The sequence below is a fragment of the Stegostoma tigrinum genome, chromosome 12, assembly GCF_030684315.1.
Source record: "Stegostoma tigrinum isolate sSteTig4 chromosome 12, sSteTig4.hap1, whole genome shotgun sequence".
NCBI classification, from domain to species: Eukaryota; Metazoa; Chordata; class Chondrichthyes; order Orectolobiformes; family Stegostomatidae; genus Stegostoma; species Stegostoma tigrinum.
In genome coordinates this window covers 34,939,795-34,956,157 of record NC_081365.1, presented here as the reverse complement: position 1 = coordinate 34,956,157, position 16,363 = coordinate 34,939,795, and the positions used below count along the sequence as shown (strand labels likewise).

The following is a 16,363-nucleotide window of genomic DNA, read 5'->3' as shown; positions in this document are numbered from 1 at the left end:
TGGACCAGTAAGAGGCAGGTCAAGATGACGCCGAGGATGGGCGCAGAAGGGAATGTCGTACACCCACCGTCCAGCTTCGCGATCGGCGGGAGAAAGGGCTACCTGACCTATGCAGGGCAACCTAAAGTCTGCCATGCCTGTGGTAGGTCAGGTCACGTGGCGGCTGACTGCAAAGCCACCATCTGCAGGAACCGCAGGGAGGAGGGACACCTTGCAAAGGATTGCCCACAAGAGAACAGCTGCAACCTTTGCGGGGAAGCGGGCCACTTCTATAGGGCATGCCCGCAGCGGGGGACGACCTACACCCAGGTCGCAGGCAGGGGCAATGCGGGGCCAGCACCCCCCCACCCCCCCCCCACCCCCCACCCCCCACCCCCCCCCCCCCCCCCCCACCCCCAGAGGAATTGAAGGAACCAGGGCCCGGCAAGGACCCCACTAATGTGCAGGAGGGCCCAGCCCTGCAGGATGGGCTTGAGGCCAGCAAAGCGCCCCTGCAGGCTCCGCCGACAACCCGGAGTCAATGGAGGCGGCGACAGGCGACCCAGGGGAGTGGACGACGGTCCAGAAAGCGAGGAGGAAGGTGCGTCGGCGGGCCCAGGAACCGCAACCATCAGGCGGTAAGAGGCAGCTACAGGGGGGCTATAAGAGCTCCTCTGACAAGGGGGATTCGGAGAGGGCCCGCCCGAAGCAGAAGTTAAAGATCTCAAGGGAGAAGGAAAGCAGCACCACCCTTCCAGGTGACGGGAGGCGTCCTGAGGCTCCCTCTGACACCCAGTCAATTGCCGCTGGGGCACTGGAGGGTCCCCTGGAACTTCCAGGCGGGAAGGAGGAAACAGCAAGTCCCCAGCCTGACCCAGAGCCGGACTCTCCTGCCTCCATACCCCTGACGGGGGGATGCCGCCCGGAAGGCATCACGGACTGTTTCCTCAGCCCGGAGAGCGTCCGGCAGTTAGCCCAGGCAATGGGCATGAAGGGACAGATGGCGGGGCTGGACCTTGGGCTTGGGGAGGGTACTGCGGTCACTGCCCACAATGGGGGTACGAGTTGGGAGCATTAATGTGCACAGTGTCAAGTCCACCACAAGATGTGTATCCACGTTGGCTTACCTGACCACCATCAAGGCGGACCTCCGGTTTCTGCAGGAGTGCGGGATACCGCACCTCTGCAGGTACGGGAAATGGTCTGGCGCCTGGACCTGTGGGCCTTCAATCTGGTCGGGGGGGGTAACGACTGTTGCTCCCTCAGGTCTAGCTATTCTGCGGCGGAGGCGCGACTTCACCATCTCTCAAGTTCAGGAAGTGGTGGAGGGGGCGCCTCCTAGTGGCTGACGTCATCTACAGGAACGCTCCCCTGAGGTTAATTAACGTGTACGCCCCAGCGGTACGGAGTGAGTGGTTGGCCGTCCTGCAGCGGCTTCCACCCCTGCTGGCTACGTCCAGGCTGGTCATCTTGGACGGAGACTTCAACTGCATCATCGACGCAGATGGAAGATCCGGCGTGGGGACAGCGGGTGGGGGGAGTCAACTGGACATCACGTCCAGATTCCTGATGGGCACGGTGAAGGATGCCAAGCTGCTCGACGTCTTCAGCACCCCTGCAGACGGAGCGCAGCAGAGGTACACCTAGTCGCGGCCAGACGGGTCTATTCGCTCAAGGATAGACTTCCTGTTTGTGTCACGGGCGTTCTCGGTCAGGTCCACAGGTGTCGAGCCGGTGTTCTTCTCTGACCACTGCCTCCTGCTGACCGACTGTCACTTACAGGACGACTGGCCGGCCAGCAAGGGGATGTGGAAGCTCAACACGACTCTGTTGACCCCAGAGAACGTCGAGGAGCTTAAGAGGGAGTACGCCGGTTGGAGAACCGTGAAACCCCTCTGAGTCTCCGGGCGACTGGTGGGAGACGGTGAAGGAGAACATCAAGAGGTTCTTTGTCCTCAAGGGTGTTCGGAAGGAGACAGAGAGGCGGGGAAAGCTGTCGCGTCTCCAGAAAAGGGTGCAGAACCTGCTCCTTCTGCAGTTGATGGGGGTCGATGTCACGGAGAACCTCCGCGAGGTGGGGGGCCAGCAAGCCTCGCTCTTCGCCCCGGAGGCCTCCAGGATAATCTTTCGGTCCAGGGTCTGCTCTGTGGAGCAGGACGAGACGTGCTCGCATTTCTTCTTTCAGAAGGTGCACAGAGAGCTCTGTGCTTAGTCGGCTGAAGGAGGACGACGGCTCGGTGACGTTGTCTCGGCCCGTCATTTTGAGGATCAGCAGATCCTTCTATGCCGGACTGTACGACATGAAGCCCACGGACAGCACGGCCTCCGAGTCGTTCCTGTCGTCTATCACGGAGGTCTTAGACGACGGCACGAGGGAGTGGCTGGACCGGCCGATATCCCTGGACAAGCTGACCGGACCCCTCAAGTCCTTGGAGGGGAATAGGACTCCCGGGAGCGATGGCTTACCGGTCGAGCTGTATTCCGCTCTGTGGGACCTGGTCGGCCAGGACCTGCTGGAGGTGTACAATAGTGCGATTCGGGCAGGGGAAATGTGCAAGTCCATGAGGAAGGGCATCGTCACCCTCATTTACAAGAGGAAGGGGGAGAGGGAAGAAATTAAGAATTGGCATCCCATTTCACTATTGAACGTGGACTACAAAATCCTGGCCAAGGTCATAGCCAGAGATAATGGGAAGTGCAGATGCTGGAGAATTCCAAGATGATAAAATGCGAGGCTGGACGAACACAGCAGGCCAAGCAGCATCTCAGGAGCACAAAAGCTGACGTTTCGGGCCTAGGCCCGAAACGTCAGCTTTTGTGCTCTTGAGATGCTGCTTGGCCTGCTGTGTTCGTCCAAGGTCATAGCCAACTGGGTCAGGTCCATCCTGGAGTCGGTGATTCACCCTGACCAAACCTGTGCTGTGCCGGGCAGGAAGATCGCTGAGAGCCTCGCGCTCATCAGGGATACGATCGCCTACATACAGGACAGGAGAGTGGACACCTGCCTCGTCAGCCTGGACCAGGAGAAGGCCTTCGACAGGGTCTGTCATGCTTACATGAGGGACGTCCTCTCCAAATTGGGGTTCGGGGAGGGCATCTGCAATTGGATCCGGCAGCTCTACACCAACATCGTTAGCGCAGTCTCGATCAACAGGTGGGAATCAGACAGTTTTCCCGTCAGATCTGGAGTCAGGCAGGGCTGCCCGCTCTCTCCTGCCTTGTTCGTGTGCTGTGTGGAGCCCTTTGCCGCCTCCATCAGGAAGGACGTGAGCCTGAAGGGCGTGATTATCCCAGGCAGCGGAGGCCTTCAGGTCAAGACCTCCCTGTACATGGACGATGTCGCTGTCTTCTGCACCGATCGTCGGTCGGTGAGTAGGCTGTTGGACATCTGTGGCCAGTTTGAACTGGCCTCGGGTGCCAAAGTCAATAGGGGTAAGAGCGAGGTCATGTTCTTCGGGAACTGGGACGACCGCTCCTTCTCCCCTTCACCGTCAGGAAAGACTACCTGAAGGTGCTGGGTGTTTGGTTTGGTGGAGCTGGGGCATGCACTAAGACTTGGGAGGAGCGTATCACCAAATTGAAGCAAAAGCTGGGCAGGTGGACGTTCCGGTACCCCTCCATCGCAGGTAAGAACCTGGTTGTCAGGTGCGAGGGGCTTTCGGTACTGTTGTATGTGGCGCAGGCCTGGCCTATTCCCTGGACCTGCGCTGCTGCGGTCACTCGGGCCATCTTCCACTTCATTTGGGGGTCGAGGATGGACCGGGTCCGCAGGGACACCATGTACAAAGACCTGGAAAATGGGGGAAAAGGGCATACCGAACGCCACCCTCACCCTGACGGCTACCTTTGTGTGTGGCTGCATCAAGCTGTGCGCAGATCCTCAGTACACAAACACCAAGTGTCACTACTTACTGAGGTTCTACCTGTCCCCAGTGTTGTGAAGGATGGGCCTGGCCTCATTGCTGCGGAACGCTCCGAGTAGTTGGACCGTTCCGTACCACCTGTCCTTCGTGGAGAAATTTTTGAAAGGAAACACCTTTGACCACAAGGCCGTCAGACAGTGGTCAGCACGTAGTATCCTCGAGACCCTTCGGGAAAAGGAGAGGGTGGATCCCGTCGTGTGGTTCACCACGCAGACTGCCAAAGTAGTTTGGCAGAATGCCTCATCGCCAGAACTTTCAAACAAGCACGAGGACATTGCTTGGCTGGCGGAGAGAGGGGCTCTGCCAGTAAGATCCTTTATGCATGCCCGGAACCTCTGCACCACCGCACGCCGCCCTCGACATGGCTGCGGGGGAGGGACAAGACTGTCGATCACCTCCTTCTAGAGTCTGCCTATGCGCAGGAGGTCTGGAGGGGGATGCAGTGGTATTTGTCAAGGTTCGTCCCAAGCAGCTCCGTGATGCGGGACTCCGTGCTCTATGGGCTGTTTCCCGGGATGCACACAGAGACCAACATCAACTGCGCCTGGAGGACCATCAATGCGGTGAAAGATGCTCTTTGGTCTGCCCACAACTTGCTGGTCTGCCAGCTGAAAGAACTGACCCCGACCGAGTGTTGCAGACTGGTGCACTCCAAGGTCCAGGACTACGTGCTGAGGGACGCGCTAAAGCTTGAGGCAGACGCCGCCAAGGCGCTGTGGGGAAAGGCCACGGTATGAAACCCCTCGTCCAGAATGGTAAAAAGGGCCCTATCTGATAACTGGGCCCAGCTGGCGCCTTCCCCAACTGGTCAGGGGGCCAATGGGGACTGTGCGGGTTGATAACTGCCGGGGTGTTTTCTTTGCTTTGTTTTTTTTTCTTCTTCTGTTTGTTTTATTCCTTTAGTTGGTGTATATACCCCCTGGGTAACCCGGAGCGGCCTGCATGACTGGGTAGGTGTGTAAATATGTTTTATTTTTTGTACATCTTATGAATAAAGTATATTTTTTCAAAAAAAAGTGACGAAACGTCTGAAAACGAACCTTCCAGCTCAGCAAGCAAACTCACATCCAGAACATCAGCTCTTTTTTAGTTACCCTTTCAGCACAACAGTGACATACCAAAACCATTTCATCGGTTGCAAAGTGCTCAGGGATTTCAGGTGTTTGCATATAAATGTAACACATATACAAGGACTTTTTTAAAAATGCTCTTGGGATGTGACAACTAGCTTCACAGAATTGCATCCTTCTGTCCCCATTTATCAGACTAATCTGAATTCTGGATTCTGGATTAAAACAAAGATAAAAGTCCCAAGAGACTGAATCCCATTTTGGTTATTGGGGGAACTGAAACACAATGTTATCTGGTTAGCAAAACGTTGGAGTACCAAAACCTAAAGCAGTAACAACGAATTTAGCTTAACACTGCATTAAATCAGTTCTAAAGGTGCCCAAAGTAAACATTTTTCTAATTCACTAAGTTTTGATCATTCAACTTTATCATTCCAACTGTTAAACTCGAAACTAAAATTCCAGGACAAGCAGAAAATAGACCTGCAATCATACAGTGCTTTCATAATCACCATGTGACTCAATACAGTCCATACACAATCTAGGGTTCTTTAAATTATGAATGTTGGGCATTGATAGCCAATCTGCACACAGCAAACGTCCATAAATAACAGAGGGATAATGATCATAAATTTGTTTTTGTCATGTCATTTGTGTGATAAATATTGGTCAGTCACCAGAGTCAATCACATTGCTATTCTTTGAGATAGCACCGGAACGGTTCTAAACCTATATAAGCAGACAGATAGAGCCTCAACTTACCATCTCATCTGAGATGTCACCTCCAATGCCAGTACTATTTGTGCTCAATCCCTAGAGTGGGGTTTGAACTTGGAAACTTGTAACTCAGGACAAGGGTACTACTGAGTCACAGCTGATAAATTTGGGATGCATTTATCAAAAGACAAAAGGCAATGTATCAAGATAAACCTATTTGGTAGAAATAGCAATGAAATTCTGTTGATCTGGCATTCAACCTCAAGTTCAAGATATGCAACTGGTCGACCAACAGAATTTGTACAAATAGCCCAGACAAACTATTTTTGCTGATGTCTAAGATTTTACTGAAATTCACAATTCATCTTTTGAAAAGTCCATCTAAGAAATCTCTCTCATTATCAAATAGTCTGACTGTTAAATATTTTCAGGCTCAGTCGTTGCCTAAGTCTCCCAAGTGATCCAGTTAAGAAATATCTTGGACTAGCTGTTGTTACTTTAACCACAGCTGCTTGTTTTTCCATCCAGTTCTTTCGAAGCCCGGGGTGGGGGGGGGGGGGGTAGAGAACGTAACTGAGTTTCAAAGAGCAGTTGACAGTCAACATAAATCATGCCACTTACCTTAAATCTCTTGTCCTGCAAAACCTTCTTGATCGCCACCAGTTCCCCTGTGTCACAGAGTTTCGCCTGGTAAACAACTCCAAAGGACCCATTGCCAATCACCTTGGTATCAGTGTAGCTGACCTCCTGCGGCCGATCTGGACCCTGTCCAGGTGTTGCCACCACTGTTGTCACCTTACTGCCATCTTTGTCTCCTAAATCAAAAGGAAATCAGTTTGTCAGAGCAGTACTCAAAACTGGAATTCAACGACAGGCAATTATAAATGATGCATATCAGGAAGCAATTGCTTACTAAAACTAAGTCAAAATGATGTTGGGCATATTACTAAAAATAAAACAAAATAGTATTGGGCATATAACACTTACATTTCTATTTTCCACACAAAACAACCAATATCTCCTAAACAAATTCTATTTAAACTCACGGGACTTCAAGCATTTATAATGAATGTGAACATTTCATTTTTTTCCACTTTACACAGCCCCGAATGCAATCTGAATATTGGCATGCATGTTGTTATACAGGCAGAGATCTATTCTATACTATTATAATCCTATTGTGCCATTACAATCGTCACCATCCTCAGTCAGGTTACTTCAACTGTTTTTAACTTTATTCATTCACGGGATGAGGGCGTCGCTGGCTAGGCAGCACTTATTGCTCATCCCCAATTGCCCAGAGGGCATTCAGTGTCAACCACATTGCTGTGGGTCTGAAGTCACATCTAGGCCAGACCAGGTAAGGATGGCAGTTTCCTTCCCTACTGAACATTAATGAACCAGATGAGTTTTTTTCTGACAATGGTGTCATGGTCCTCATCGGATTCAAGCTCCACTGTCTGCCGCGGCAGAATTTGAACCCTGGTCCGCAGAATGTTATCTGGATCTCTGGATTAACAGTGCAGCAATAATACCACTAGGCCATCGCCTCCCTATTTTTAATTTACCAATATTTCTATCTGAATTTATATTTAAAGATTTTGTATCTCAAATCAGTTTTGCCAGCAACTATATTACCTAATCCAAATACACAACTGAACAAACAGTTTGTCCTGGTCAATACATCTGCTTTCCATCAGCAGCTATATTTAAACTTAATTATTAACTGTCTGATGCAATATCTTGTGACGCAATATCCATCCCCTCTGTGGGTCTGAAGATCCGAGCTCAAGTTCCACTTGTTCCAGAGGTTTATCACAACATGTTGATTTAAAAAAAACACCAGTGGCCCACATTTGCTAACCTATTTCCAATACCTGAATGTCTTCAGCACAGAATGATAACAGGCACTGTGGACTTGCTTTGGACAAATTCTGATTATGCTGGGAGTTCAACCAAGCACAGGACAGAATAGACTTACGACTCCTCTAGCTGTATAGTCCATAATCTTATTTATTTTCTTTTCTACAGTGCACACAACTACAACAATTGAACCAATCTATACCCTTAGACGCCCGCATTCTACTAGATGAAATTATAATCTTTTAACATGTCAGCACAGCAGAGTCACTTTTCTCAGTCTTGTCGTTGTATTATTGGCATGTACCAATTGTCCAATTGGTTTCCGAATCTATCCAGTTCCTTCTATATTTGATCAATATCTTACATTTTTTGGTCTCCCCTAGTTTAGTATCGTTTGCAAACTTGTGCAAATTATGTTTCTATCTCCATTTTCAATCTTTCTAAATTAAGATTGTGTCTGTTTTCATGGACGAAAACTCAAAACAGCCTATCAGTAGACAGTGGAATTAAGACCAGTTGAAATTTAAGGTAGATGCAACTAAATTATTGTCCCCACTGCTGTGAACCAACTTTAGTCACTGTTATTTATCCTCCTCCGAGGGAAGTCAGTTAAGTGCACACTTCGGGTCTTATGCAGTCCTTCCTTTGTGTGCAAGAAATCAGAACCCTTCATTCAACAGCAATCCCCAAACCACAGATTTATGTACTTTGCTCATTTTCAATACATTCAATAGCAGATACACTGGTGGGGATTCTGACATGACTACCCACAAAATCTTTCACATTTATCTATTCCCTAGCTCTTAACAATAACTTTGCAAAACCTTATATAGTTCCCTCAGCACAGGTTTCAACATGAACAATCTTCCTTTTCCAAGAGGTTGTTTACCCATCTCAACACCACCTTTGCATTGGAAAAAACAGTATCACAAAGTTCTCCATCATTAACACAGAAAGGTAAATGTATTTTCCACCTGTAGGCATTCCATCACTTTGTACCTGCCCTCCAGAAATCCTTTTCTATGATACAGCTTACTGTTGACTGTGATCTCTCAGACATTTATCACTTTTAAGCTATTGAAAACCATTTCTCCATTAACTAACTTCAGGGGCTTATCAGACTCTGGACTGAATTCTTCTGAATTCCCTATTCAATTGTTAAATGACTATTCTAGATTGTTGTTCTCTAGGTCTCCACATGAAGGAATGTTTTCTACCTACTCTATCAAAATCTTCCATGAGTTTTAAAGAGCACTGTTAGGTCACCCTTCAGCTAACTATTCAGAACTGCTTCACTGTCCATAGATGCTGTCTGACCTTCAGAGTACAAACATTTTCAAATGATCAATTAATCTAACGGCAAATGGCATACATGTGTAACAGTATAATCTAGGGGATAAAATAGTATTTCAACATGGTGACCTAGGTGACCTTCACCTCAAACTGTTCCTCTCAACTGTGGCTCTTTTGTTAATTATCTTTTCTCTTCTACTGACTGATCCGTCTACCAACGGAAAGGATTTTTGCCTTCTGCCATGAAAATTCTTCACGATTCTGAGCACCACCTAATGTCTCCTGAGATTTCTCAGTTCTAAACTGAACAATCACAGTTACCCCAACCTTTCCAATTTTCTGCATTGATATGAATACCTAGAATGTAGTAAAACATGTCAAGGCACTTTACATGAGTAATATGTAAAAGAAACTTGGCACTAAACCACAAGGTTATATTGGTATAGATATATTGGTGGAGCTAGAGGAACTCGGCAGCCCAGGCAGCAGAGAAACAGGAAACCTACCGTTTCGGGTCAGGACCCTTCTTTAGAAATCAACTCTTTTGTTTTCACTGTGTGTCAAAAGAAAAGGTTATTTTGTTTTATCTCACATCAGATGGTTTCTTTTATTTATTAGCTCATGGATTCAACATATTTTCTTCTTTAAAAAAAAACGTCTTTGCAAACTATCCTGTCACCCTCAAAGATTTAGGTATTAATACCTCCAGGTCTTTCTGTTATTGCATCCACTTTAAAATTCCATATTTAATTTGTATTGCTTCTTCTCATTCCTTATGACTATCATCTCGAATGCAACATCTCAATCTGCACGGGGTCAAATTTCATCCATCATGGTTCTAACAGATAGAGGAGCAATGTACTCCATGAGTCCCAATTGTGTTAAACAGTTCCCAGTGTAGCTAACTTTATGCCTTCTCTACATTGTAGGGAACAAAACGATTCAACTATCAAATTTAGGTATAAAAAAAATTCCACAAAGTTGCAGAATTGCTCACAGTCTACAGTATGAAAATACAAATGCTTACTTCTCTAAATAATCGAAAACATAAATGGTAATGGGCGAATAAAGGCTTTCTCTCTGCTGAGATTTTATTTTGAGGAGAAAACACCTTTCTCCAAAAAGTTTCAGTTCTTAAAGACAAAGAGGATAAGTTTGAAATATTCAGATGGCTATTCAGCTGATGTTTTGACATATTGTGGATACTGCTGGTGACCTCCAGATGCAGTTGTTCAGAAATTTCTGCAAACTCTTTTGAAGGCTTTTCCCTGAAAGAACAAACGAATCATGGCTCCAGGGGCCTCTGGATCCAGAAGGGCTGTCCTCTAGAAATAGGAGAGCTGACCTGGGAAGTTTCTTTCATCAAGCCTCTCATTAAATATTTCAAAGAAACAGTACTTTAACAGGCAGTCAAACTTTGTGTTTAAAAAGTCAAGGGCTTTCCTTGAAATGAATTCAAGCAACCAACAGCAATAATCTCTGGAACCATGTGGTTTCCAAGAAATGGCTTATTTAAAGGCTTCAAATCTTCATTTAAACAATAATCCAGGTCTTTTCATTTTACTTCAAACTCAACTCCACAAAACAAAAAGAAATATGAAGCCATAACATCAAGTGGCTGCTCAATTCAGTAACATATCTAGGCGTTCGGAAGACTATTACTATCCTCTACACTGCTGATTACTTTGAGTTTAATGTCATCGGCAAATTTTGAAATCTTGCCATGCAATGTATATCCAAGTCTGGGTCATTAACATGCAAAGAGAAGTTCCAATATCAATTATAATAAAATGTGAGGCTGGATGAACACAGCAGGCCAAGCAGCATCTCAGGAGCACAAAAGCTGACGTTTCGGGCCTAGACCCTTCATCAGAGAGGGGGATGGGGAGAGGGTTCTGGAATAAATAGGGAGAGCGGGGAGGCAGACCGATGATGGAGAGAAAAGAAGATAGGTGGAGAGAGTATAGGTGGGGAGGTAGGGAGGGGATAGGTCAGTCCAGGGAAGACGGACAGGTCAAGGAGGTGGGATGAGGTTAGTAGGTAGGAGATGGGGGTGCGGCTTGGGGTGGGAGGAAGGGATGGGTGAGAGGAAGAACAGGTTAGGGAGGCAGAGACAGGTTGGACTGGTTTTGGGATGCAGTGGGTGGAGGGGAAGAGCTGGGCTGGTTGTGTGGTGCAGTGGGGGGAGGGGACGAACTGGGCTGGTTTAGGGATGCGGTGGGGGAAGGGGAGATTTTGAAGCTCGAGAAGTCCACATTGATACCATTAGGCTACCAGGGTTCCCAAGCGGAATATGAGTTGCTGTTCCTGCAACCTTCGGGTGGCATCATTGTGGCAGTGCAGGAGGCCCATGATGGACATGTCATCTAAAGAATGGGAGGGGGAGTGGAAATGGAAATGGTTTGCGACTGGGAGGTGCAGTTGTTTGTTGCGAACCGAGCGGAGGTGTTCTGCAAAGCGGTCCCCAAGCCTCCGCTTGGTTTCCCCAATGTAGAGGAAGCCACACCGGGTACAGTGGATGCAGTATACCACATTGGCAGATGTGCAGGTGAACCTCTGCTGAATGTGGAATGTCATCTTGGGGCCTGGGATATGGGTGAGGGAGGAGGTGTGGCGGCAAGTGTAGCATTTCCTGCGGTTGCAGGGGAAGGTGCCGGGTGTGGTGGGGTTGGAGGGCAGTGTGGAGTGGACAAGGGAGTCACGGAGAGAATGGTCTCTCCAGAAAGCAGACAGGGGTGGGGATGGAAAAATGTCTTGGGTGGTGGGGTCGGATTGTAGACGGCGGAAGTGTCGGAGGATGATGCGCTGTATCCGGAGGTTGGTGGGGTGGTGTGTGAGAACAAGGGGGGTCCTCTTTGGGCGGTTGTGGCGGGGGCGGGGTGTGAGGGATGTGTTGCGGGAAATGCGGGAGACGTGGTCAAGGGCGTTCTCGATCACTGTGGGGGGAAGTTGCGGTCCTTGAAGAACTTGGACATCTGGGATGTGCGGGAGTGGAATGTCTTATCGTGGGTGCGGGAGTGCAATGTCTTATCGTGGGACTGTCCGTCTTCCCTGGACTGACCTATCCCCTCCCTACCTATACTCTCTCCACCTATCTTCTTTTCTCTCCATCTTTGGTCTGCCCCCCCCTCTCTCCCTATTTATTCCAGAACCCTCTCCCCATCCCCCTCTCTGATGAAGGGTCTAGGCCCAAAACATCAGCTTTTGTGCTCCTGAGATGCTGCTTGGCCTGCTGTGTTCATCCAGCCTCACATTTTATTATCTTGGATTCTCCAGCATCTGCAGTTCCCATTATCTCTGATTCCAATGTCAATTGTTAGGTTTACCAGGGTATGGTTTCCTTTTAATCATTCACCACAACTCTGCTTTCAGTCCATTATTCACTTTTTTGGTATTATGTGGTATTTCAAAAGCCTTAGAGACCATATACACACCTCATTACACTCATCCACCCTCCAGAAAAAAAATTCTCAGATTATTCAAACACTGACTGCAACAAATCCCTGCTGTGAGAAATTGTCTCTCACCCATTCTTTCTTCTCCCCTCCTCTTGCTTCGACTGCTGCACCCCTCCTTCCAAGTTTCTAATTTTGTCCTGGATTATTGTTTCCAAAGACTTCGCCCCAACTAACATTGACTTGGTTAGGTTGCCATTACCCGAATTAGCCCTCTTCTAGAAATTTAACAGAAAACCAGTATAGTAATGGAATAAAAGCGTGAAGACAGTATATTCTCCACATGTGAAATAGAACGTCTCTTCAACATAGATAGAAGGAAGGGCCTCGATCCGAAACATCAACTTTCCTGCTTTACAGCCCAGAAAGGAATCCTGGTTTCCTGTGGACTTTTGCTCTTTACAGTGTTTTGAGCAGTTTTCTGGAGTTTCTATTTTTGAAGCTGTTTCTTGGCAACCCACTATTTCTCTCCAGAGAAAGAAATTAAAGCATTTTCCAACATAACAAGAATACATTTATCGCCCTCCTGCTTACCCAAACAATTTTATAAATCGCTCAGAGAAAGTGCCTAGGAAATGTCCTGTTTACAATTTTGAAAGAAAAACAGAAAAAGAAGTTCAAATTATCTGACTCACATTTAGTTTTTTTTATAAAGTAACTTATTTTGAATCCGATGTTTTAAAAATATATTCTGTGATGTGACCTCAGCTACACACCCTCAGCTTCTAATCAATGAGGCCAAATGAAAAATTAATGAAAAATAGTCATGGAGCTTATTCCTATGAAAAGAATACAAAATTGTTAATAATAAAGTAGTTGACAGTCACCAATTTGTACTGCCTGCCCCATCACCAGAGATGAAGCTGCATTTCACCCAGGCACGCTATTATTTTAAAAAGTGCTCTCTGGGCACAAGTCAAACCTTAAAAGATAGGAATCCAAAAAGCTTTTCTGCAAGCTTGACACTAGATTTTTTTTGAAATTCCACTAGATGTTAAAATTTCCGCAAGTTTAATGTGGGAAACCTACAATGTGTCTACGTGAGAACATCACCATTAACTAGTTACGGTCTGACAAGGCTGACACCAAAACGTACAAGATGCTGCCATTAGGAAGCAACAATTATTTCCAATTAGGCTACTGTTAAAAGACAAAAGGAAAGTTAAAGCTTCGTAATGCAAACGTCCCAGTTTGAATATAAATTACATTTCAAAATGAAAAATACGATCAGGGAAGACTACACAATGTGACTTCAGCGTTTAAAAGTCTTGAATGCATTTGCAAAAAACCAGGACAGCTGTAGTAGAAATCTGATTTTGTGAGCACCTAAAATTGGTTGTGCTTAGCAGCACTACTGATATTCATACACTTTACAACAGCACAGTTCAATTTGACGTCTCCAAATAAATTTAGTATACAATACTGCTTTTATATCCATGGTCTTCTGGAACAACATATTCTACAATCTCTCAAGGTCTTTAAAAGATTTCATACATTTTATGCACAATTCAAATTTCCAAGACTGTTCTGTATGATAAATAACTTGCAAATTCTCTTCACTATTTCAAACATCTGAATAAAAATCAACACCTCTTTCGAACCACCAGGCAGTACAACCAAACTTAGCCAGGTTCTGAAATTAACAGAATTTGCAACAAAAAAGCAAACATATACCGAGTTTGACAGCAATCCAAGGTCACGGTGCTTTGCAAAAGAAACAATTAGCTGGGATTTTCCATTCGGAGACAAAACTAAGGATATACCAGAATTGGGAGGTTGAACAGTGGTGACATCCATACCTCTAGGCCAGAAGGACCCGATCAAGCCCCAGTTACTCCAGACGCATGTCATAAATCATTGACTCATGAAGTCATTGAGATACAAAAACAGAAACAGGGTCTTCAGTCCAACTCATCCATGCCGACCAGATATCCTATATAAATATAATCCCATTTGCCAGTATTTGACCCCTTTCCCTGTAAATTCTTCTTCATGTACTCATCCAAATGACTTCTGAATCTTGTAACTGTACCAGCCTCCAACACTTCCTCTGGCAGCTCATTGCATACCCACACAACCTTCTACATGAAAAGGTTGCCCATTAGGTCCCTTTTATATCTTTCCCCACCTCCCCTTAAACCTATGCCCTCTAGTTATAGACCCCCCCATCCCAGGGAAAAGGCCTGCTTATTTGCCTGACCCATACGCCGATTTTAACCTCTTTAAAGATCACCATTCAGCCGCTGATGCTCCAAGGAATATAGCCCCAGCCTATTCAGCCTCTCCCTGTAACTCCAACCCTGGCAACATCCTTGCATATCTTTTCTAAACCCCTACTGGTTTCACAACATCCTTCCTATAGGAGGAGACCAGAATTGCACACAATACTTCAAAAGCAGCCAAGCCTTTGCCCTGTACAGCCGCGACCTGGTCTCCCAATTCCTATACTCACTGCACTGACCAATAAAAGCCAACATATCAAACATTGTCTTCACTATCCTATCAACCTGCAACTCTATTTTCAAGGAGCTATGAACCTGCACTCCAAGGTCTCTTCATTCAGCAACACTTGTTAAGATCTCATTAAATGTATAAGTCATGCCCTGATCTGCCTTTCCAGAAACTCTCATCTATCTAAATTAAACTCCATTTGCCACTCCTCATTCCATTCGCCCATTTGATCAAGATCCTGTTGTATTCTGAGGTAACCTCCTTCACTGTAAAGGCTGAACAGTATGATTATGCCTTCAATTAACTGGACATTACAGACAATGTATAAATAATATGCTGACCAATCATATGCTGACTGGGTTAAGATTTGGGAAGAACTGTCAGGGATGTCAACTGACCTTCCGAGTAGTTCCAAAATTTTCTTTCAGTTTCAAATTTTAGGCAGTTTCTTTTGTAATAATGAATTTTTTAATTTACTAAATCTGAGCTATTAAAGTACTGACTTATCACACTAACAATAACTGGTGAGTGCAAGACATCGATTTGGACATACACAAACAGATACAACAGTGATTTGTAAAAAAAATACTGGAACTGGTTTCAACAATATGAGATCAGTGGGTCACATGCAGCAATGTCTACCGCTACTGTGGACCACGTCAGATGGCAAACTAAACTGGATTCCATTTGAAGGTTTAAAGTAGGATGACTTTCCAACATGGATACAATGAAATGCATGTGGAATACCTACTGTAATGATATTACAAGTGCTAACTGTGAATAAAACAAAATATTGCTTTATTTTGTATTTGTTCATGGGACGTGGGTGTTGCTGACTAGGCCAGAAATTATGCCCATTCTCGACTGCCCGAGTTAGTGTAGCTAACGACTCTTACTGGGAAGAGAGTTCCAGGGCTTTGGTCAAATGACAGTAAAGGAACACACAGTTCAACCAGGATGTTGAGAGACTCAAAAGGGGAACTTGCAGAGGGGTGGTGCCAGAAGACCGTAAGGTGTGGAGGTCACAGGTTTGGAAGGTGTTGTCGAAGTTGCCTAAATGAGTTACTGCCCTGTTGCTTGTGGACACCGTACACTACCGCCACTGAACATCGGTTGCGTAGGGAGTGAACGTTGAAGATGGTGGTTGATGCGCCAAATGAACAGGCTGCTTTGCACTTTGTTGGAGCTGAATACAGTAGACAAGTGGGCAATAGTCCAACACACCTGCTTTGTGCCTTGTGGACGGTGGCCAGGCATCGGAGACAGATGGTGAGTTACTTAATTGAAGAAAAAGTAGTATGAGAGGTGGGTAATCCAAGGATGAGAGAATATCTATCTAGTATCAATAATAAAATTAGCTGTGGAAATTTTAACTTGGAAGAGAATAGTTAAAAAGATAGAGCACTTGACATGGAAAATAATAAACTGGAAGACAATCTGGCAGTTCCCACACCAGCATCACAAAGAGGGTGCAACTGAAGTTTGATTTCTTCAAGGAAACAAATTAAAAAGTGACAGCTACAGTCATTTGGAAAGGTTTAACAGGGAAAACAAAAAGGGCTGGATTGCATCCAAGCATAAAATTCATATCTCTATTTCTTTTGTAATGCTT

General features: G+C 46.1%; 1 protein-coding gene across 1 annotated transcript in view; it reads right to left on the bottom strand.

The window, feature by feature from the left end:
• The window catches only part of gsk3ba (glycogen synthase kinase 3 beta, genome duplicate a), a 183,844-nt gene that overhangs the window by 102,569 nt on the left and 64,912 nt on the right, over positions 1-16,363 (bottom strand). The window contains exon 2 of the mRNA XM_048540399.2: positions 6,311-6,504. Coding sequence (XP_048396356.1) covers positions 6,311-6,504 — 194 coding nt within the window. The remainder of the gene's footprint in view (positions 1-6,310; positions 6,505-16,363) is intronic.